General features: G+C 42.7%; 1 protein-coding gene and 2 long non-coding RNA genes across 5 annotated transcripts; 1 reads left to right on the top strand and 2 right to left on the bottom strand.

The window, feature by feature from the left end:
* Positions 1-479: 479 nt before the first annotated feature.
* Positions 480-1,680, bottom strand: LOC132332093 (uncharacterized). Its single transcript, XR_009487790.1, has 2 exons — positions 1,551-1,680; positions 480-1,233 (listed from the first exon to the last, which is right to left on the bottom strand). It is a non-coding gene; the product is annotated as an uncharacterized LOC132332093 (long non-coding RNA).
* PTPDC1 (protein tyrosine phosphatase domain containing 1) lies at positions 1,555-21,982 on the top strand. 3 transcript variants are annotated; one of them, XM_059856048.1, is made up of 11 exons: positions 1,573-1,710; positions 3,474-3,544; positions 11,874-11,966; positions 14,599-14,770; positions 15,465-15,545; positions 15,768-15,886; positions 16,609-16,746; positions 17,414-18,618; positions 19,312-19,497; positions 20,217-20,327; positions 21,129-21,982. In XM_059856048.1, the coding sequence occupies exons 3-11, from the start codon at positions 11,882-11,884 to the stop codon at positions 21,243-21,245; spliced, it is 2,214 nt and encodes a 737-aa protein (XP_059712031.1). In that variant the 5' UTR covers positions 1,573-1,710; positions 3,474-3,544; positions 11,874-11,881; the 3' UTR covers positions 21,246-21,982. The 3 variants fall into 3 exon arrangements, with proteins under 3 accessions (XP_059712030.1, XP_059712031.1, XP_059712029.1); XM_059856047.1 differs by lacking the exon at positions 3,474-3,544 and having other exon boundaries at positions 1,555-1,710; XM_059856046.1 differs by lacking the exons at positions 1,573-1,710; positions 3,474-3,544; positions 11,874-11,966 and adding an exon at positions 13,791-14,113.
* LOC132332092 (uncharacterized) lies at positions 5,092-13,728 on the bottom strand. Its single transcript, XR_009487789.1, has 4 exons — positions 13,111-13,728; positions 12,575-12,749; positions 12,301-12,408; positions 5,092-10,316 (listed from the first exon to the last, which is right to left on the bottom strand). It is a non-coding gene; the product is annotated as an uncharacterized LOC132332092 (long non-coding RNA).
* Positions 21,983-23,889: the final 1,907 nt, after the last annotated feature.

Below are 23,889 nucleotides of genomic sequence, written 5' to 3' on the forward strand. Positions count from 1 at the left end.
GTGTTTGTGCAGCTGCACCACGAGCCCAACCAAGGACACACTGTGGTGAAAACCTCAACTTTTTCCTTATTTCAGACAAGAAAGAGCAAAGCAAGCATTTATTTTCATGCCCTTGTGGTTGCATCTTTACAACAAAACAAAAACAGCTTTGTGCTTTCTTCTGTGAATTTTACAAATTCTTTGTGAAGCATGCAAAAGATTGTTTATTCATGTAATTACGTAATGATAAACACCAGTTTTGGGAATAGATCACAGGGCGTGATCACAGCCGTGCTCAGCCTTCCAAGCCCAAGCCAGCCAAACCCTAAACACATGAGAATGATACTTGATGGCAAAGGCACAAATCTCACTCTGTGGGACCAACACTTAATGTGTGCCCTGAAGCTCATTTAAAAAACGAAACTTGTGAATTTTAATAACATTTTCTCATAGGCAGACACAGGGAAACCCTATACAAATCTTTCAGAGGAAGACAGAAGGAAGAATCACAGAACATTTTTTACTTTTTTAGTTTATAAATCAATATTATTGTAGGAACACATTATGCTGCCAAAAATCAAGACATATTTAAGACACATCAGCACTGATGGGACTGACACATTTTAAGAAAAAAGCCCCGCATCCCCTATGCTGACAACTCCTTCAGCTTAGCAGAAAGGAATGACAGAATTCTTGTCAGCATTTCCACAAAGTTCCCCAATCTGTTTTTACCTTTAAAAAGTCAATTAAAAGTATGTAAACCCTGCTAGTGTTTAAGTAATTGATATACTAGGGACACTTACTCTAGGTGCTAATGTACTAATGTGGCTAACGAGACAGACAAAGAACACTGCCTAAAGTCTGTGAGTGTCTTGAAAACCACGACTTAGACTTCCCAAGTGTGGTAGCAGGCACTCACTCCAAGAACACTCTGCTGACCCTCAGACAGATGTTCCAGCCCAGCTCACTAAAGTGTGCAGAGGTTTACGGCTCTCGCTCCTCTTTTAATCAGTGACTGTATATTCAACTTCAGTATTAAAATAAACCATTACAAACCTATTCTGCTCTGTCCAAGACCTAAATGCCTTTCATGCCTATCAAAAATCTTCAGCTAAGCCTCTCAAAGCCCTGACCTATGTCTGTGTGGCATCTCTTCGATAAAATCCTTGCTGAGATGTGGATGGGGCAGGCGGATGAAGCTGAAACCTTCGGGGTGTCAGTGCGACCACACCTCCACCTGTAGGAACCATTCACCTGGAAAACACGGTCACTTGGACATTTTCAATTAAGTTCCCGACCTTTTACCACTAGAACCCAATGGCCCACGATTAAACATTAAACCGCGTCAGTAAAACGGCGTGAAAATATTCACACACACACACAGCCCCACACACACCTGCCCCAGACCCTCACCTGCCGCTCCCTTTCCCCGATCTCGCTGCCGCCTTCCCCGAATGCACTCCCACTCCTCCCCGGCATCCCTCTTGCTTCCCCTGCTCCCGCCTTTCCCGATCCCGCATGCGCGTTCCCCGCATCCCGCCTTTCCAGATCCCGCTGCTTCCCGACCCCACCTTTCCCGGTCCCGCTGCTCCTCGATCCCGCTGTTCCCGACCCCGCCGTTCCCGATCCGGACCCCGCCATTCCCGCTCTTTGCTCCCCCGTCCCCGGTCCCTCCCTGCGCATGTGCAGGCGCGGGGCGGTGCCGGCGGAGCGGCGCGAGCGGCCCTGCAGGTGAGGTAGATCCGTTCCCCCGCCCCGGCCCTCACAGCGCCCCTCACAGCGCCCCCCACCTTCCTCACAGCGCCCGGGGCCCCTCACAGCGCCCAGCCCCGCCGGGCATACCGGGCTGTGGGGCAGCCCCGCGCTCGCTGCTCCGCCTGGCCCCTCCGTTAAGGACTGAGACCCCGCCGCGGCCCCGCACGGCTCTCCGGGCTCCTCCTAATGTCCCCCGGCCGTGGCCGGCACCGGCTGTGGCCGAGAACGGCCTGTGGTCCCCCGGGTGACACAGCCTCTCTGCCATCCGCTGTTGAATAGTCACAGAACCGAAGCACAGCAGCCCAGGCTGGTCTAGGGTTAAAGGGATCTTAAAGTTTATCCAGTGCCACGCCCTGCCATGGCCAGGGACACCTTCCACTGTCCCAGGGTGCTCCAAGCCCCGTTCAACCTGGCCTTGAATACTATCAGGGATGGGGCTGCCACCCCCTGAATCACAACCTCCAAATGCTTTCAATATAATAAATGATCTGTGTAGTTTTACTTTTGCAAAGGCCCTCAGCTGTCAGGGAGAGAGAGGTCCATGAATGACAGCGGGGTAGCACAATGGAAACTGATTTTCCCCTTCTCAGCAGTGTCTGCATGTTTTGTAGCAGTTGTAGCTCTAATCATCACTTAGTCACCCTGAAAAACGCAGCTCAGTCAGTCCCGCTTGAGGGACCTCAATGCAAAGGTCACTCCACACACTCAACAGTACCTTTTAGATGTAGCTATAACTGCTTTTGGCTACAGACTGTCACTACACTCTTCAGTGGAATAACAAAAAGATTAACAGTTACCTGATATGTTAATAATTTAGACTTAAGTGTTTTCTCTTGGCACAGATCCTTTGCTTTTGCTTTACTCAGAGACTTGTTTTTGGGGGTCCCTCATACCTTTGAGCAACACCGAGCTTCACATCTGTGGAGGAATTAATCCCAAAATAGTGTGTACAAAATAAATGTGTTTGCACTTTTGTATTGCTTGAAAGCATTTTCAGGTTGTGATTCAGGTGGTGGCTGCCCCTGGATCCCTGGAAGTGTTCAAGGCCAGGCTGGACAGGGCTTGGAGCACCCTGGGACAGTGGAAGGTGTCCCTGGCCATGGCAGAGGTGGCGCTGGCTGGGCTTTAAGGTCCCTCCAGCCCAAACCATTCTGGGATTCTGTGATTTTTCCATCTCTTGTTTCCATCAGTAGTTTATGTGAGACACAGGGAGTACCTGCATGTCTAAGGCAAGACGAAGTGAGAGAGGGACATAGTCTGCAGGGCCAGCTGCTGTGAGGGTATCACCTTAGATACAGTGAGCAATGTAGTCCTCTCTCTGCAAGCAAGTGGTGTACTTGCTTGGCTGGACCCATAAAGCGACCCGAAAAGCATTTTTTCCACATGTTTCAGCAAATATTTCACTTCATTGGAAATCCAGTTTTAATATTTGGACATCATTATGACTGTTTTATTTTGTGTAATGAGTTGTCTAGAAACTCAGAAATCTGACATGGAGAAGATAGTTGTCTCATAAATCAGAGCTTTCCTTTTTCTGGCTAGATCTAGTTTAAGTGGTTCTACACTATTTTCCTAGGTGCGTAGTCACCTTTTGCATTGTAAGTCCATTGAATGACCTATAAATAACACCTGATACAACTCTTCAGTTTTGGAACTGTCTTTTGAATTGAAATTTTCATATTACGCTGCTGCCTTTTCCTAACATTTCACTACATTTTGTCCTTTACTGGCAATTTTAGGTAACAGTGGAGCCAACAGGAAAAGAGCGACTGTCAGAAGTAGAGATGATGAAAGAGGACAGGGATCACAGGTGGGCTGCTGCTATGGGATCTCATTAAGCAGCTAAATGTGTACATTTCTCCCTCAACTGTAACACTGCTGGTAAAGTTGCGGTCTGCCAAAGGCTTTGAGTCTGCTTTTGTGATTGATTTGTGGTGGTACAGCATTATGCTTAATGGACAGAAAAAAATTTTATGTGTCTATATATATATGTAAAATATCTAAAAGCAGAACTTATAGATATGTTTACAGTTGTAAAGTTACTCAAAGTTAAAGCCTCCCCTGAAGAGTTTCAATACAGGCTGAAAATAAAGCAACATAAATAGATTTTTATGATCCAAACTATGAGAAGAGCAAAAAGGGAAGCTGGAAATGCCCAAAGCCAGCTAGGAATCCAAACACACAGTTTGTATTAAATGAAAATGAATCTTTTAGTCAGCTTTAAGTTTTCGGATAATGTGATGTTTTGAATCTTTCTATGTACCACTGAAAACAGTGCAGTATAGGCAGTGGTCAGACATTATGATGAGGCAGTTTAGACACTTTTCTACCTGCCTAATCTGATAAACCTGTACCTAAGGTCATAGGACAGGTGGATTTCCTACGTCTGCTGTGAAGTAGCCATGAGGTAGCTCCTGCAGTGCAAGTGAAGCTGCCAGAAGCCCAGTGATCCTGTTCTACTTTCTTAAAATGCTTTAAATGGCAATCATAGTTCAGCAGAATTTTCCATAGGACTTGGGATTCTTCATTTTGTTGACATAGGAAAATGCCAAGCCTAGAGACATGAAGATTGTTTAGTCATTAGCATCCCACCTACTCTGTGTACTCTTTCCTTGGAAATGGCAAATTATTTCACCCTGTAGGTTAATTCTTCCAAAAAGTCACCCTCAGTTAGCACAAAGCCTTGTTTTGACTCAAAAATGGTGGCACGTCCTGTTTGAGCAAACACGTTTGGCACTGGTGCCTGGAATTAGCCAAACTCTGCAGAGCACTAGAAAAAATTAGTTCCTCAGCTGAACAAAGTGTCATTAATAGTGAGAAGTACAAATGTAGGAACAGATAAAGGAGTAGCCAGCAAAACTCTGACACCTACAAATGGATACAGCAAAGCAGAGGCTGTTGCACCAGGAATCCAAACCCTCCAAGGATTAACCCCCCCCGGAATCAAATAGGTAAATAGTGCTATATTACCCACATGGAAATAAAACTTAGGTATGTCAGCTTCTCAAATGTGAACATTCAGAACTTCCCCCAAAGAGTATGCTTATATTAAGAATTTAATTAATATTTATTAGTTATCTGAAGCTGCTCTTTGTTCTTTAGTCAACTGAAATTATGCCAGCTTCCTCCAGCTCCTCCTACAAAATGTTTTGCCAGATGCTCCATTTGTTAACACATTTTCGTGTGCTGACACTTGGAAAATACATGTATCCCTTTACTCATAATTCACAGATTCAGATTTCTAGAGCCACTTCTGTAGTGAGTGAACAATGTGAAACCAAGGAGTGCTGCCGTGGGGCTGCTCCTGTTGAATGAATTGACCCAGACTGGTAACCGAGGCAACCCTCAAACCACAGCCAAAATTCAAAGAGCAGATTTATTTCACTGTACAATTTATATTTCATTCTAGCTGACCTCTGATTCTTTCTACTCCACATTTCCAATACAGATTCCTGCTGAAGGTCTGTCCTTCCAGGAAGTCTTCACTGTTCTGCTGGGGCTCTGCTCTCACCAGCACCCGAGTGTGCCTGGCCCCTGGCCCTGGGCAGGGCTGCTGCAGCAGTGGCACTGCACACCAGCTCTTGGCACTCTGGGAACCCACATGGGTTCATTTTTGGAGATTCTGAACCCCCCAGTTGCAGCTGCAGGCTGGGGAAGCTGTGGCTGCTTGGCCCCTTTGTGGTTGATACTTCTACCAACACACTAAAGAAAGGTGTGCAAAAGAGGGTTTTAGGCTCCACAATCTGTTCAGGTTTTTAAGTAGCCAAGGTACCTTGGTGGATTTTCCCAAATTGTGTACAAATCTTCTGAAGTCCCATTTCTTTTTTTTTCCCCCAAAAAATTAGAATCACAGAACAGATCAGATTGGATTTTAATTTTAAGGATACTTTGTTCCTAAATAATTGGGAGGTTTTTAAAATTAATCTCTAGCTTCATTAATGGAAGGGATGCAGGGAAGTGATGGGAATAGATGAAAGCCCTTTTTTTTATCAGCTACTACGTAGTGCTTGAAATCGATTTTGAGATAAGATCTATTTTAAAGATAGAATAAGATATTGTATCCTATTTTATATATTTTTTTATTTATCTAGTATTTATTAAATCAAAATCTTTGGGTTTTAGTTGATTACATTTTTAGTTGATTACAGTTGATTATATTTATATGAACTTATCTTTGTTATGGTTTTGAGACCTTACTTTTAATGCAGTTAATTTATACTTGCTAAAAATACTTAAGTGACATTCTGTGTTTTTACTGGGTAAGAAGAAATGTTTTATGCAGATAGCAATGATAGGCCCAGATAACAATGGAACATTTCTATCTAATTCTCTTTTCATGGCATTTTAAAATCAATGTATCAGTTTAACTAATTAATCTCACTTCACAAAATTCTCTCTGTGGCTCTGTGTTTGTTTGTGCTATGCAAGTAGACACACAAAAATAAATACCTGTTTACTTGTTGCTGATAGGAGGTGAGGGGAACAGGAAGAGCAGAGCTGGGAGAGTCAGTTGTTAGAACATCAGGCTGCTGCGGCCTGTTTGCCTCAATCCCTTTAAAGGCCGGGCAGACGCAGAAAGCAGTTTAGGGATGATTATCTGCATAGTCCCCCGAGGCACTCCCCGCACCGTTTGGGTTAAGAAAAGATCGTTGCTGGCTCCTCCCAGATTACCATCCCCGATCCAATTAGCCACAGGAAACACCAGGGGAATTCATTCAGCTTCTCTGTAAAACGTGACTGCCCTGCCTCGTGTTTCTTGTGGCTGATACTGCAGCAATGAAGGGATCAGCACTCACTCATTCTTTTTGCAGGGTAACAGGTAAGGTGTTACACTGAAATTACTAAAACTGTTAAAACTCCTGTAAATTTGCTATGGTTTTGACTGTATTAGATGTAAAAATCCTCTAACTCGCAGAGATAATTTTTGAACTTGCACTTCAGTGCTGTCAGAATGCTGACAATTATTGACTATTTCATTCTTCTGCATGTAGTCAGTGTGATGAGTCTGAGAGTCTATTGGTAAACATGATGTTCATGATCAAGAGTCTCAGAGCCAGCATTTTTGTTTGTAGAACAGTTAATATATTCACTTTACGCCATCTCCTTGATGAGTCTCTCTAGTAATTGCTGCCTGCCAGCCTGTTCAAGGTAGTTTAAAATACCTTCTGTTAACTCTTAGGTTAGCACTACCACAGAAAGGTGATTTCAATAGCATGGCTCAAGTCAATTGAGAGACTTGTCCATCAGTTTAGCTTCCAGTTTCTTGCTATTTATGTCAAAAATCTATGAACAGCAAAGACTGAATCACCAAACCAGCACCTACATAATCTTTTAATGAATTATATTCTCTTGTCTCTTTTGTACATGAAAGAGTTAGAGTTCTTTGTAAATATCAAACGTGATGATTAAATGACATTCATTTTTACTAAGACAGGTGGGGAATATTTTTTCCCAAAGAGGGTAAAAGACATGTGGAAATAACAAATCCATTCTGGTTGTGGTTCCAGTGTGAAACCCTTGGAGTTTCACAGCAGCTGTAGTATCATCCTGCTGTGTAAGTAGTGTATAACTAAACTATCTGAAAATTTGTTTACATTTTTACCTAGTCTTCTCTCTGTCCTTTATCCGTGTGTTTATTTGCTTTTCCAGTATTTTGGTGTTTGCTTACAGGTAGCAAACATTTCAAATTTCAAATAATTGAGCTTTTTAAAGCACCTTGGGAATTAAGGTGTGTGCCTACTGAAAGATGTGTGCTCAGTGCTAAAACTGCCTTCCAGACCATGGTTAAATTGTAGCTTAAGCCTTCATAAAATATCTGTTCCCAGTGAGCTTTTTCACTGGTACAGGCATTAGAACAACAACCTTTGCATCTTTTTCATTAATCATAATAATCAAGTTTAGCAAAACCCTCAGTTATCATCATTTTTTAAAAATCTTTAGAAATGCTTTGTTATTCCTGGCAATGTTAAAATTAGATAGTCCGTGGTAATTTAAAGTGCATTTTCATTTACCAGTGCTTCCTGTACCATTGACTAACCATGTCTCAGCCAATTTAGAGGATTTTTTGCTAGAAACTCTCATGATCTGCCAATCTTAAAGTATCAGATTCAAAGCCTGAACTGAGAGACAAGGTTATAATTTAGTAGCTCTTAACCACTTCATTAAATATACCCAGTCCTCACTACACTATCCTATTTTTACTTAGTCTTAATCATCAAAGTTATCTTTAGTCATCTGCCTGAAACATCTCCATTAGTGCTGTTTACAGGATTTTGCATTTTGGCAGTGAAACTTTATCCCGTGTGATCTTATATTTAGACATTCTGTTGACTTCTGTGGGACTGCTCACTAAAGCAAAGCTTCTCAAGTGCTTGCAGAATTAGGCCACAGGAAATTTTAAAGGTGTCAGCCAAGTGCTTAGGTACTAAGCTGCCCTCGCCCCTACCTGCAGCAAGCTCACTATGTTTCTTTAAAAATTGGGCTGCTAGGTAGTTACTTACAGGTGCCTGCAACAGGGAGAGAACACATTCACTTTAGAAGACAATAAAACAGTAAAAATAATCTCAGAATTTCATGTGACAGGCCTAAGCATCAGCATTGCCGCTATTGTATGAATATATTTGAAGTTTAAAATAATTTTCCCATATATTGATATTTTAAATGGAAAACTTACTAATTTTTTTTTTTCATGTTAGTACATATAGGTAATCTTTTTAAGTGTGCAGTCTGCTGTGGCATCCTTGTTTGCCAAATCCACAGGAATTAAGGATTTGGGCCCTCACTCTTCGTGGATAGGTGCATAGGGGCACAGTGGGGAGCCTTATGGTGGAATTACTGTCCATGCTAGCAGCTACACTGCCCTCACTGGAATCCTTCCAGCTGGGAATGCAAGCTCTTCTCTCTGCTTGAAAACGTGTTCTGAAGTAAAAGGCAGCAATTGCATTTGTTAAATAACCATCCTCATTGCCAAGATAGAGTGAGACCAGCATCTTCTTGTCTCCTCACTTTTTGACTGTATAATTGTTTTCTGGCTGCTGCAGTAACAGACATTGCTCCTCTCGTTTCAGTCTGGAGCAAAAATTCAGCCCAGCCACTGGAAGCCACTGGTTTCCAGATCCTGAAACACCAGAAAGAAATGGGGTTTTTTGTGACAAGGAAGAGTTGTTCATTTGCAAACCCCACTGCTGGTTTGCTGGGTCCATCCTGCAGCCAGCTCCTGAGAGCCAGTGAGGGATGCTGCCTGTGGAAGGTGGCCTTTGGAAGGAGCTGAGACCCCCAGTGTCCCAGCTGTCCTGCTGCTCCCCTGTGACCTAACAGCGAGCAGGGCCTTTATTCCAGAGGAAATGGAGTGGGCAAGAGGCCTCACTGTTGAGAAGAAGGTGAATGCCTTCTCAGTGTGGATGCCCACACTGCATCCCCTGCAGGAAATGCATCCTTGCACATGTGCAGCAGCAAGTGGCGCACGACAGCTGTCGTGTTTCCAAATGCAACATGTGAATCCAGTGCAACAGGAGACAAAAATACCTTCTGGTAGAAATTGTTCAGCTCAAAAGTGGAGGGAAAGAAAAGGAACTCAAAACTGCATACAAACATCAAAGCATATATCAAACCCACACCTGGAGGGGACTTCTTGAAATCCCCAGAGTGCTTGGCATGAGGATTCCAGGAGATTCCTTGGGCAGCATGGTCCTGCTCTTACCTTCTGCCAGCCTACAGCACAGACACATTTCCCGGTGTTTGGTGTCAGGAGCCGGGGTGTTCCCGCTTGCTGGGTGGCACCGCTGCCTGTGCTGGAACAGAGGTGCAGCTGCACCACAGGAGATACCGTTCCTCTCACTCAGGGACGGGACAGAGATGGGACTCCACCGCAGGAGATACCTGCTCCTCTCACTCGTTCAGGGAGCCGGGATTAAGGGGCGGCCTCTTTGCTGTCATGGCAGTTGGGATGCACGGCAGAGATAATTGAGGCGATATTGTGATTGCCCCAAGGCGACCTGGAATAGCGCTCCAGGCTGTGCCTTCCGCAGCTACCGAGCGTTCACGAGATGAGCAAAATGCTGAAGAACATCTTTAAAAACCAAGAATATCTGGTACAGAGGCAAAGCAGGAGAGAGCTGCTGCTTTAACCTAAGCACTATTTTTATTTCTAGCATGCTTTTTATTGATGCAGGAATGTGATGCCCCTCTGTAGGAACATCAGCACTGACCTGTCCCAAATTACCACCTTACACCTGTCTGAGGGAGTGCAGTGAAACTCAGCAAAGTCATTTGTCACAATATTACTAACTTTTCTTTTCAGAAGTAAATTTAAAGGAATTGCTCCCATTGATTGCACTGAGCTGTCAGTCAGGTTTTGCAAACTAAAAAGCACAGACAAAATACTCAGGTCAGTTGGGCAACACAAGAATTGTAGATTTGGTGTATAAATGAAATAAAATCGGTTAGACAGCAAAGAAACACAGAGCTCACCTCTGCCACTTAGAAGAATCTTGCTAGTATTTTGTCATACTCTAGGTATGTTCTCTTCCGCATTAACCTTCATCTTGTCCCTTTCCAGTTAAGAGTTCTTATCAGCCTGATTCCTGGGTAAAAAAAAAAAAAAAGGAAATAACTTTAGATAGAAATATCCCTGCTTTTTAATCTCTTTTTTAAAAATCGCTTGAGTACAAGGAAATAAGAGAACTAAATAGTCATCATGGTGGTTATTCTGCTGCCAGTATGATGAAATATCTTTTCCAAATGTTACCTGGACAAGCTATTAAGAATTTTGAAAAGAACTTTCTGAGAAATAGAAACCAATAATTTTTGGTAATTCAGCATTATTAACTCTAAAAAAGAAATTCTGGGGATAAAATGAAGTTCTTTCTTTAGGTTCAAAGTTTCCTCTGATAATGGAAGCCATCCCTTACTGATTTCAAAATCCATTGAAAAAAACCCAGAATTTCTGGAGCTTCTAAAAATAGATTGCAATTATATGAAGGTACTTTATTAAAGGATTGACTTTTCAGAATACAGAGTCAGATGGTTGAGTAGCTGAGTAGAAAATGCTCCGGATACTCTTTTAATCTTTATTAAAGAGTATTCTTGATTCATATTTTTCTTAAAATACTTACATTAGAGATGCCTTCTGAGCATCTCTTAAGGTTCAGAAGGCTTTTTGTCTTTCACTGACAAGTGTAATTCTCATCCCTTTGAGAGGACGGGTGCAGCTCTATGAAAGGGTTCTTAATGTGGATCTGTGATCTATTCCCACCATTTAGCATCTTGAAAAGAACAGAGCTGCACTGGCTGACTTTGTGGAATAAAGTCCATTAGGATTCTTTAATTTATTCAAGTATGTGGTAGATAATGTAATATCTGAATGAATAAATTTTATTTAAATATTTGCTACAAAAATAATTATGCAGAATTAGAGATGAAAGCTGGACAATGAACAGCAAGCAGTTAGCACCACACAGGCCTGTTGTATCACCTAATCCCCACAGGACTCTTCTATGTTTATATATATTTTTTTAGCAAATCAGTCTTTAAAAACCCTGTTTATGCTGAATCCTAATACTGGTTTTGCAGACTTGGGACCCCAAGGTTTGTCTGCTTAGCAAAGTTTCTGTAGTTAATGATGCAGCAGAGATGTGCTTAGTTTGGTATAAAAAAATGCTCTTTTTTATTATGCTTGCAGCTATTTTCCTATAGAGATAAGAGGAACAGAAGGGTGATCTTATACTGAGAAGGATTTCCACTCAAGAGCCATGCAAAGGGTTTATTTAAACATCACAGACTGATTACTGTGTTCATATTTACAGCTTGCTTTATCTTTCTGTTGGATAGAAGGTCTTCAGAGCAGGACCTAAGTTGTATTAGAAATAACAGTAGAGAAAAAATCTGTTTTGCCTGGAGAGAGTCGTGGGTTCAGTTTTCTAGTTAGAGGAGAATCATGACAGGTGTGATTCCAAAGCCCAAGAATACAGGGAAGAGAGCAGCGAGTGGCCATGGATTGTAGACAATCTGTCTGTCAAGTATCAGCCCATGCCTGACTGCCCAAATCTTCAACAACTCCGTAACCAGGAGCATGTGCCTTTGTTCTGCCTTTTTTGAGCTTCTCTTGTAGGTTTTCTGTGATTATTTCATTGTTTCAACAGGTACTGCAATGGCTGCAGGAGTTTTGCTGCAAAATGAGCAACCGTACTCCTCACTGATAGAGAGCAGTGTGTATCTGGCAAATATGAGTTCAGGTAAGAATTTGGCTCTGATGTGCCATTCATAATAAATGGTTAGAACAATTCCGGGAAAAAAACTCCACAAAATTTTAAAAAACCCAGAAATCTTATCCATGTTTATAAATGTGAAATGTCTCTAACAAAACCAAACCGCATTATTTCATCAACACATCATGGTGATAATATGTTGATCTTCTCTGTAATTTTCATTTTGTCAGATCTCTTAATGGAAGAAACTATGCCTTTTTATATGTTGAGAAACTGCCTAGCTCTCTGAAAACACAAACCTGCCTTCAACACAACTCCCTTCTAATTATTTAAACGTTTACAGGATGTAATTCTTTCTTACCGTTTTGGGTGTTTGCAAATCTGCTAGATTCAGTAGGAAAATAATGATGTGTAGCATTTTATTTTCCTCGCTTCTGTCTTCACTATCATTTGATATATACTTAAGCTTCTGGGAAGAGAAAGAGAAAAATAATTAAATACAAGAAAGGAATGTAGTTAATTAGAAAATATTTTTCACATTCCTTGGATACAGGTAGCACTTGAAATAGCCTTTTTTGTCTCCTTTCTCTTCCATGCAACCCCCAAAATAAAAGCATATTTACATGTTTCCTCACCTGTTGATATCAGTTCCACTGATATATGACGTGTCAAGGTTTTGAACATTTTCCTTTCCTCACACCACATCACTGCTGGTATTTCAGGCCTGGTACCCATAGCAAACATTGCCAGGTCTCTGTAAGAGCTGGGGAGCAGCAGTCAAAGTTCAGGCCCTCAGTTCCTGGTCAGTGCCTGGAAGAAGCAGATTTCTGCCTGGTGAATTTGTCCCAGAAGGGAACTTCCTCTTATGCAAATTCTTCTTTACAAGTTACTGGTTTTGTGGTACAAGAAGAAACACAAATGTGTTTAAGTAAATGCAATGGGATTAATTTGTTTATTGACAAAGTTAAAGTGAATTTTCTTGATTTCCCCAGCCTTCCCCTTTCAGTGTAGTCTGATGCACAGACATTGGGATGACAGAGGCTTTTTACATTACTATAATCCATTCTGTGCACAGTAGCTTTTTCAAGTGCTGCAGTCTTTCCTGCTACCTCATTCTCCTGCTCAGCACACTGGAAGCAAAGTGGGAGGCAATTTGCCACCTCATACCTACCTTCAGAAGCCTGAAGCACTCAGCTGACACACCTTCTCCTCCTTGTGATCTGCTTTCTGTCAGGCTGCAGGGTTAACAGCTTTGCTTCATAAAAAAGCTGTGCCCTGGAAAAAAAACCCCAGCCTTTTGTTTTGGATAACAAATTGTGTTTTGTTAGAAGATGTGAATGGTCCAGGCAAACAGTCTACAATTCATCATGTACTGAAGCATTTCAGCAGGAACACACTAATCCCAGTCATTACAAAGCTAATGATGCATTTTGGAGCAGCGAAGTGGAGGAGGAGAGGTGGCTGTGGAATGAAGAACCAAGAGGTGGGGGAGTATAATGTGCTTCCTTACAGATCTCTCAGGAGGCAGAGCCTCCAGCTACATTTTGATTGTTCTGTTGAATGGAGTATTTTGTGTCTTAGTGAGTTCTGAATGCCTGTTACTGAGCAGGAACTAAATACTCCTATTGTTTATGACAAACATTTTGATTGTTCGCAGCGCGTTTTGAAAATTACTTACTTGACAAGCAACTATTTTCATCAAGCGGTTGAACACTTTGTCCCGAGCAGATGCAATCCCTATGGAAAGGAGCAGCCCTGGGCTGGCTGGCAGCAGCGCCTGCATCCTCCGTTACCATGGCGACAGCTCAGCACCCCCCCCCCCCCCCCCCCACCGGGGACCGGCTGCCGAGCGCGCTCGGGGATGCTCCGCTCCGCTCCCACAACTTCAGCGCTGAGCAACTTCCCCTGCGCTCAGAGTGCCCCGGGCAGCGGCGCCGGGCGGAGCTGGGGCCGCGCAGCCATGCAGCCTTCCCCCCGCAGGCGCTCGGCCGTCAGCATCTTTAGCCATTTCTTCCAGGGGCGGAGACATTCCTCCTCCGATCCCCTTCTCCGCCTCAGCCAGCGGCGCCGCAGCTCCGTGGTGGAGCTGCTCTCCTCGTCCACGCACCGGGTCATGGTGGCTCTGTCGTCGCTCAGCCCCGAGGAGCTAGATGCAACTTTTCCTGAAAAAAAAAGTAAAGTACTTTTCATTGAGACTGTTGGCAGTTCTGGGTATTTTCTCGTATTACTATACTTTTGTTCTGTTAACTATACTTTTTATGTGTGGATAAAATAGCGGGGTTTAATTTTCTTCTTGTATTTTGTGTATTCTGTTTTGTTCACTGATTCCTTATTCAGGTGTTTATACATTCTTTTTACTCTAACAGCTCAGTTATAAACAGCGGGTAAAACAGAAGCACACATTCATGCATACACCGAGGACATGGTTAACTATATTGATTTCAGGTTGAAGAGGACCTTCACTTTTTTCAACTTCTAACTTCATCAGAAAAAATACCTGGCAGTAATCCAAGCGATTTTTTTCCCCTCAGAATCCTTCCTTGACCAACGAGCCTGAAATACACATGGCATGTTTTTCTGGTGGTTGTGACTCTGTCATAAGGCTGAAGTGGTATTTTCCAGTGAGCTCCTGTCTAACGTGGCTCTGCCTGTGTCGCAGGGAGCTCGAGGCGCCCCACGGCCAAGTACACGAAGATGGGGGAGCGGCTGCGCCACGTCATCCCCGGGCACATGCAGTGCTCCATGGCCTGCGGCGGCCGCGCCTGCAAGTACGAGAACCCTGCGCGCTGGGCTGAGCATGAGCAGGCCATCAAGGGGCTCTACTCCTCCTGGTGAGCAGCTCAGCATGGCAAAATAGCTGGGCTTTTGAAAAATTAGCTGCCAAGTGTGAAACGTAACGAGAATTTGATCTGGAATTAGAACCTGACGTAGTGGCCGTCAGGAAAGACAGTGAAAGGTTCCTGTTGACTTACAGTGGGTTTGGTTCATATCCAAAAGAATAAATATATGTGTGTCATGAATCAAAAAGCTGTTCTGGGCTACTAAGGATTAGGATGCAAATGAATTAAATATGTTAATAATAAAATTGAAAAGTAAAAGCATTTCCTGCAGATGAAATAATGTGGGCATGTGTTCAGAAGGACGTTCATGTACAGCAAAAGTCACATGAAATGTATCTTGACATTCTTACTGGTTTTTTTTCTAATAGCAAATGCTTAAGCAGCATTTACAAAACTTAAAGGGACAAACAGGGATCTGGGTCCAGATTTCTATTCAAAGGAATTTTTACTTATGTCTTGGCATTTAAGCAGTTCCAGTATTTGTCTTTTGATAATGTTCCATCTGTATCAGTTTAATAGGATTTATCATTAACACTGTGGCATAGTAGAATTTTTTAAAGTAATTTCCAAATAATCACCAAGGTATTTCTCTGTTTCTTGAATATAACGGTATTCTTATTTTGGAAGACTCATATCCAGGAAATTATTAATGATAACATTATTATTTACTTTTCTAATTTCTCAGGATAACAGATAATATACTGGCTATGGCTCGACCCTCAACAGAATTAATTGAAAAGTACAACATTATTGAGCAGTTTAAAAGGTAACAAATATAGTCATTATTTATTGTAAGTATAACTGGTGTAATTCCTGATCCATTTTCTCTTTCAACATAGATTTGGATTGTTGATAAAGATCCTTTCATTTTAACGCTCTACAGGTAAAGATTTATTCTCCACTAAGAATAAATATGTGTCTCAGAAAAAAAGGGACAATGAGATTTTGGCTGCCTGTAATACTTTGACTTATCTATTCCTTCCTTAAGTTGTGGCATAAAAACCGTGATTAACCTTCAGCGTCCTGGAGAGCACGCGAGCTGTGGGAACCCCCTGGAGCAGGAGAGCGGCTTCACCTACCTTCCTGAAGCCTTTATGGAGGCTGGCAGTAAGTTCCCTCTTGCTCTTGTTCCTCATTAATTATTGACTTTGGCATTTAAGGATATTTTTACTTCAGTTCCTGTGAGTTAAATCAGCTATGTAGAAAACATTGCACAAAACGTAAAACCTGGCAAATACATTGAAGAGCAAATAACACATTATTGAAGATTGCGTATTATACAGAGAGATGGAGGGTTTGTGTTCACGTGTTTCTAAAGGAAGCACAACAGTTCTCTTTTTCTTCTGTATTCACAAATTCTGGTACACTTGTGTCTTCTAACCTAGACTATAAAAGGTTATTTCATGTGAGGACACTGCTCCTGACATTATTTTTGTATTTTCACATTATGGTGAGAAGGGAGAACGTGCCTCTCTGTAAAAAGCAGTTGCTGACTGAAAAAACGCTTTTATTTCTGAAAAGAAAAAATTGCCTCTTTCTATATATAGATGGGCAATTTTGCATGAATCACTGTTTTGTTACCTCTTTTACATTCTAGTTGAACTTGGTTTGACAAATCTTTGCTAGCTTTGTGTATCTATCAAGTTTCAATAGCAAGCATACACTGAAATGGGAAAATAATCTCTTGCAAACAAGATATAGTCAGATTTTAAGTTCCATTATGCAATTTTGGTACTATAATTTCTTATTAGTAATCTTTACTCTGCAAATTATACTACACCTTTCACATTTGGTGTGGCAGAAAATCACTGTCTCTCTTTTTATTTCAGTTTATTTTTATAATTTTGGATGGAAGGATTATGGAGTGGCATCTCTCACAACTATCCTTGACATGGTAAAGGTGATGTCTTTCGCCCTGCAGGAGGGGAGGGTGGCTGTTCACTGCCACGCAGGACTTGGGAGGACAGGTACGTGCCCCGTGCAGGAGCAGCACCAGAGTTCCTCTAGAAACTCCAAGCATCTCTGGTTATAAACCCGTAATAGCTGGGCTAGATTCTGTGTCATTGCAAGATGGACCTCTATAAAATGGTTAAAAGTGCTAAATTACTGTGTCCAGATGTCCTCAATGGCTAGAGAAGATCAGGTTTAGTATATTAAAACCAAAAACCTGTAAGATAGAGAAGTTTTTAATCTGTATAATTGTTCCATTACATTCAAATCTGACAGCTGCTTCTAGAGGGGAAAGATTCCCCCGGTACACTTTCATTGTCCACTATTTATAACATGTTCACAAACCTGCCAGTCACTGTTGAATTGGGTAGATTTGGTGGAGCACCTAAAATTTCATTTGCTTCTTTCAAGTCTTTTTTGGTTGTGCCCTTCCCATAGAAGCCCCCATTCCCATGTGTGTGAATGGTGGAACTCCTGGAGAGGCTGAGGGGAACTCCTACTGCAGTGCAGTGAGCAGGGCTTCACTGTCTTGTGCTTCTTCAGAGGCAATTACGTTTAAGTAACAGCATCACATAACAGAGGACACTCTTGTCTTCACCTGTATTAATTCCTATCCCACATTTCCACTGAGTATTTGTTTGAGTCTGACAGTTCCTTCACTAATCCTGTCTTTGTATTTTCCAGGTGTTCTAATAGCTTGCTACTTAGTTTTTGCCACCAGAATGAGTGCTGACCAAGCAATTCTGTTTGTCAGAGCCAAAAGGCCCAATGCCATCCAGACCCGGGGGCAGCTGCTCTGTGTCAGGGAGTTCTCCCAGTTCCTGGTCCCTCTCCGCAATGTCTTCGCATGCTGCGAGCCCAAGGCACACGCGGTCACCCTGTCCCAGTACCTGACCCGCCAGAGGCACCTGCTCCATGGCTACGAGAGCAGGCACCTCAAGCACGTGCCAAAACTCATCCACCTGGTGTGCAAGCTGCTGCTGGACCTGGCTGAGAACAGACAGGTGGTAGAGGCAGAGCTGCTGGACATCCCAGACCTCTCAGCTGAGATTGAGAAGACCGTGTCCCAGCTGGCATCCACGGAGCTCGAGCGAGAGCTGGCCAGGCACGACAGCGACACGTCGGACTCGTCCTACACCCATTCCTCTGCTCTCGACAGCCAGGATTCACACGTCTCCCTGGGACACGAATGTGATGCTTTCTGTAAAAGAAGGAATGTCGAATGCCTTCAGCCTCTTACTCATATGAGAAGGCGTCTGAGCTACAGTGAGTCAGACCTAAGGAGAACTGAGTTTCTCTTGGAACAGGATGACACTGCCTGGACAGTGCCTGCTCAGATCTTAGTGAACAACAAACCCAAGCAGAACAGTGGAGAGGAATGTTCTGCCACAGGTGAGGCAAAGCCACAGCTGGAGTTAAACAAAGAAGCATTAGTGCGTAACACGTGCATGTTCTTGACTCAAGGGAGATTTAATTTGGATGGACGAAGTGGTGGGTCCTGTCACAGAAGGAGCTCTACCAAAGAAGTACAACGCAGCAGGACCTTTTCCTCAGGCCTCGCGTCCATGCACAATCCCAAGGAACCTGGGATGCAAAGGCACAGCATTGCCAGTGCGACTGTTCACAGGAAGGACCACAAGACCAATATATATGGCAGGAGAGTGTATCTCTCTGAGGACTCTGACTCTTCTTCTTCATCTTCCAAAGTGAACTTTTCCATTGGATCTGAAAGTGAGAGTAGCAGAGAGCTGTCAGAGACAATTCCACACATTGTTCTGCAGTCAGAATTAAGTTTGGAAGCCCGAAGAATTTTGGCAGCCAAAGCACTTGCAGATATAAATGAATTTCTGGGAGAGGATGAAGTGAAGCAGAAGGTAGAAATGTGGCAGGTAATTTTTAACTCAAATCCATGCTACAGGCTCTGCATATTTCACCTCAGTAAATTCCTGGAATGGCAAAAATGCCACGTGGGGCTTTGAAACGGCACATTGGGATAGCAGTTTATATGAGGTCTGGGTTCAGGTCTTTCACAGGCTGGCAAGATGCACCTGCACATTCTGATCTATAGAAGGAGGGTGGAGGTTCTGGTTATGTTCACTTTCCTAACTGGGGGAAATTGATGCCATTATTTCTGGTTGTAACATGGCTGCTGGTGGCACAGAAATAGTACAGGTTTTAAAGGTTTGAGTTGGTTTTCATCAGTGTTTTTTGAGAACTAATCAGAGGATTTGTGAGTAAAAGAAAAAGAATTTAGTAGAAACTTAATTGCTTATTGCCAAACCCAAATCCTCTTAGCAATATTTGCTTTGAAGTTGTAATTCAAAGCTGGTTTATGTATTCCAGTGGAGTATTGGGAGGTTCTCAGCTGCACTGCTGCTGTCATCCATCTGTTTTAAAGAATCCGCTTGTATTACTGCTGATTAGTGTTGATACTCTGGGAAAAAAATACAATTTTTTTTGGATTTTCTTGTTGGAACATAAGAGCCAAATACCAAAGAGAATACTGGCAAAGGGATATAGATGATGCAGTTTCAGTTTTTTGTTTGTTTGTTTGTTTGTTTTGTTTTTTTTTTAATTTTAAGAAAGAACTGAATTCTCAAGATGGAGCTTGGGATAAAATCTGCACCGAAAGAGATCCTTTTATTCTCTGCAGCTTGATGTGGTCATGGATAGAGCAGCTGAAAGAACCTATTATATCCAAAGATGATGTTGACATGCTGGCAAAACATTGCACAGAATCCCAGGATGCGCTCTGCTTGTTGGGAAAGGTATATATTGCATCTGACAATTCATTCTTTCACTTTAGGCAAGGATTGCACTCTAAAAAAGCCACTTAATTCTCTTTCAAAATCAGAATGAGAATTCAGTCTGCATGAAATTGTGTGACTTGTCTGGGTATCTCTATATATCTTCTAGTCCAAGTGTCTTGCTCAAAACAGGGTTACCTAGAGCAGGCTGCTTGTGTGACAAATGCTCCAGCCCCTTAATTAAGCTGGAAAAGGGTTGGGAAGGAACAGCCACAAAGATTGTTCTTCCCTTTCTTCCTCCTTGCTAGCACTGCTCAGGTGTCTCTCTGCCAGCTTCCAGTGGTGACAGAGACTTGGAAGGAGAGAGAGAGGTACAAGATGGGGAAAAAAAGCCCTGAACATGCACAGCATTTTGGGCTGAAAAGATCAAATCTCACCTTTCCTATGCTGATTCACAGGAAGGCTACTGTTCGTGGAGGGAATCTTAAAATTCTCAGAAATAAGGAGGAATTCCCAGAGTAGTTTGTGGCACTCAGGAGAAGAGTTTGCCCATAGTGACTGAAATAATTACGCAGAGGCTCTTTGGGCTGGTGGGAGTTCCCCACCAACTCCTGCACGTGAAGGTTCAGCACAGGAGGGCACAACCTGGTGTTTAAACAGCAGTTAACAAAATCTGAGTGCTAAACTGCTTTTTATGGAAATATTTCTTCTGATGAGCTGCTGTTCCTTTCCCCCACCAGGAGCAGTGTCAGACCATCCTTTGTATTTTACACTGTGTGGTGAACCTGCAAGCACTGCCAGCTGATGTGGAGGAGGCCTTACTTAATCGTGCTATTAAAGCTTTCACCAAGGCAAGTAATCCCAAATAACTATCCAAGATTACTTGGTTTAAATCATGAAGGGTGAATCAGTCAACAGAGGGAGGCCTTTATGAGAAAGGCTACAGTAATTCCTTCTTGCTTCAGTGTGAAGCTTACTTATTTCAGAGTTTACATTTTATAATAATCACATACATAAAGGGTTGGAAATAGTCTCAACAAAATTAAATTCTGTCACTACAACCTTAATCCTGGAGTCTCGTTTTTCTCTTTCTGGACCACTGCCAGTTCATGGGCATTTTCAAATTAGGGAAAAGAGAATTTTACAGGTTGACACTGACTAATCACCTAGAGTAGCTTACCAAAGGCTTTGGTAGATTCTGTACCATGTGAATTCTTTCCATCAGATTAAATCACTTTCTGAAATTACACTGCAAGTCATTTCTGTTCCAGGCCTGTACCACAGGATGTGAGTAACTAATTTCTGCTTTGGGCTCATTGAGGAACAGTGACAGGTGAAGCTATTGCTCAGCTCAGATTTCTTCTCAGATTCAGTCAATGAAATCTGAGCTTGAACAGAATGTTCACCATGCTGCTTCCTCATCTCTTGTAAATCTGCCTGTTAAAACAATCACCACATTTCTCCTTCTTCTGTTTTATTTTAATGTCTAGTTAGCATAAAACTGAAAACACTTAGCATTAAGCACTCCATCAAAAACATATATTTTCTTGATAAATCTCAAAGCTTTTTTTTTTTCATGTTGTGCATCTACTTTGCATTTTGCTGTATGGCATCTCTTTAACAATTGAACTGAAATTTCTCTCTTTTATTAGACAAGCTTCGATTCTGAGAATGGGCCATATGTTTACAATACCTTGACAACTGTATTTAAACAAGCAATGGAAGGAAAAAGGAAAAGGATTAAAGAAGGAACAGAGAATCCTTCTTGATTTCTACACAATTCTGCCAAAGCATTAGATGGGCCTACCAAATTATTTTGCATTTTCCAGCTACTGTATTTTGTGCTACCTGGCATGATCTACCTAACTTCAGGTAATAGAAGTTATTAACAAATAATTTTATTTTTTTAGAGGGAGTTTTAGTGGCAGTTGTTCAGTCTACATAGTTTTAAAGAACGGCTCCATGTGACCATTCTCTGTAGCATTTTGTTTCAGGTACTGTTCTTCTATGTTGTGAAGGGTTCTCCTATTCTCGATGTGTTTATTGATGTGAAAACCTCTGTTATTGGCAAGAAATATTATTGTCAAGTGGCACGACTGCTGTAAGTTCAGTGCCATGGTTCCCAAAGGTTTAATGGATTAATATTTATGTATTACATGTTTACATTAATGATATTTGATTTAATTTTGCAGAAAATAAATATTGACTGAACCTGTGAAACTGCTTTTCCTTTCAGAAATTTTGAAGTAAGACCAACAGTAATAATGGAGAGATTGACAGATCCTGAGATCTGTTATTGACAGCAGACAGTATTTCCTTCATATCTCTTAAATAATTGTAAAGTATTTCTAGAAGGTGTTGCAGGAGAGAAATGCACTGTGCTGAGCAGTAGTCATCAAGCCCTAATTTAGACTTTTTTCACTGAGAAAGCTTCAAACTGGTTTTAACAGAAAATTGATTGTGGCATTTAATGTGCTTTGAATGAGAATAAAATTTTAGTTTATTAGCTAAGCTTTTATTGCTTTAAGTGAAAAAACACTTCATCATGAAATCTTCATAAGGATATGATTCTGTCCATACTTACATCCAGCAAATACTTACATAAACAATTGTGATATAGTCATACTAAAAAAACGTTATTCAAAACCTTACTAGCTGCAATACACTTTGCTGAGACATTTTTATCTAATAAAACAAAAGCAGCTGGGCCATCATCCTAAAACAGTTTTGGATTCCAACCTTATGGTCTGGACTGGAATGCCAGTTTGCAGAATGAGAAGTTCATCAAGGTTGATAAATTTAAGTAGGTAAACAAGAATCTATCATTTTCCAAAATATTTTAAATAATTTCTGTAAATGACTAACATTAAGAGTTAAAAATAGACCAGATTGAAATACAGATAATTTATACATGCCTCAACTGTTGGATAATTTTATATAAAATTCAAATTAAAACACCTACTTTGGCAGAATCATCTCAAAATAGGCACACTTGAAAGGAAAATATCACATGTGAATCACAAACACAAATCCAGCTTTGCAAAATAACAACGCAACATGACAGACAGTTTTGTGTCAGCACAGACAGTTAGGCTCAAACCAAAACCATCCTCTAATTTACAGGACGTCCCTTCTTCAGTGCCTGCTCTGGTGCTCTGCCATCTCCCACACCAGTGTGTGATTCACATCCTGCAGCCCAGAGTCAGGTTTTTGCAACATTGAAATGGGTGTGCTTGGTAGGATTGCTGGGGATAAATCACTACAGAACTAAACAAAATGGGTGCAGAAAGGCAGGCTGGGCTTGAATAGGCAGAGGAATTTTGGAACCAATCAGCTGAAAATAAAAGGAGGAATGCTAAAGGAGTTACTTGTGCACATTTGGGGGTTTATTTTTCTTGTGTGCAAAGCAAAATCAAAAGCTCCTAGATGCCCAAGAGATTGGAAATGTGGAATGTCCTTGGCAGCAGAGTGTCAGACCTCTGGTCCTTAAAACAATTTTATTGTGGTGGAACAGTGGCAGCTTGAGCTGGTGCCTCTGGGGGACGCTGAGCAAAGAACCCCTGGGCTTTGATACCCTCCCAGCTGAAGTGTGATAGTCTGGGGTATTCCTGCTATGTCCGAGAGCCCGGTCACTGGCTGGCACCACAGGTCCCCAGACCCTCTGCTGAGCCATCCCTCTCCTACCGTCGAGGTTAGTCTGTCCCATTTGGCTTTTGTCTCTGATCCACCACCAGAAGCACAAGAGCACGAGGTGCTGAGGATGTAAAAATGCCTGTTCTTGCTGGAACATTGCTGTTGCGTGACACCCCCTGCAGGCCGAGCGGGCAGCCGTAGGGATGTTGTCTCGTCTCCCTGGTCCCAGCCGTGCTGCACACGAGAGCTGCTGGGTGTTGGTGCTCGCTGGGACACGGCCCGGCCCGGCACCACGGGGGGTTACAAAGCATCTTCAAGGAATCCCCACGCGTTAAACCACACGATTTAGCCTGGGATTTTAAGGTGTTTCTCAGTTAATCTTGGAAAAGGCCTAAACAAGTCTCCTATGAATTCTCTCCCTGGCAAGCCCAGTCCCGGCGCCGAATGTCCCTCAGCGTTCTGAGGGCAGTGGCAGGAGCCGGGCGCTCGGCCGGAGCGCCGTGGGGCGGGGAGAGCGCGGCCCAGAGCGAGCCCCTGCCGCCTGGGATGGCCCCAGGAGAGGCGGGCGGGCAGCGGCAGGGCCCTGCCCGAGGTGCCGCAGGCTCCTCTGGCATCGGTTCCGTCCCCTCGGGCGCTGAGCGGTGCCCGGTCCCGGCGCTCTGCCTGCGGGGCTGCGTGTGCCCGACCCCGACGAGGCAGGGCCGGGGCTGTGGCCGCCCTGGGCGCGGGGTGCCGCCTGCTCGGCGGCTCAGCACCGCCCGTGCTGTGCCCGACGGAGCA

The sequence above is a fragment of the Haemorhous mexicanus genome, chromosome 11, assembly GCF_027477595.1.
Source record: "Haemorhous mexicanus isolate bHaeMex1 chromosome 11, bHaeMex1.pri, whole genome shotgun sequence".
Classification (NCBI taxonomy): Eukaryota; Metazoa; Chordata; class Aves; order Passeriformes; family Fringillidae; genus Haemorhous; species Haemorhous mexicanus.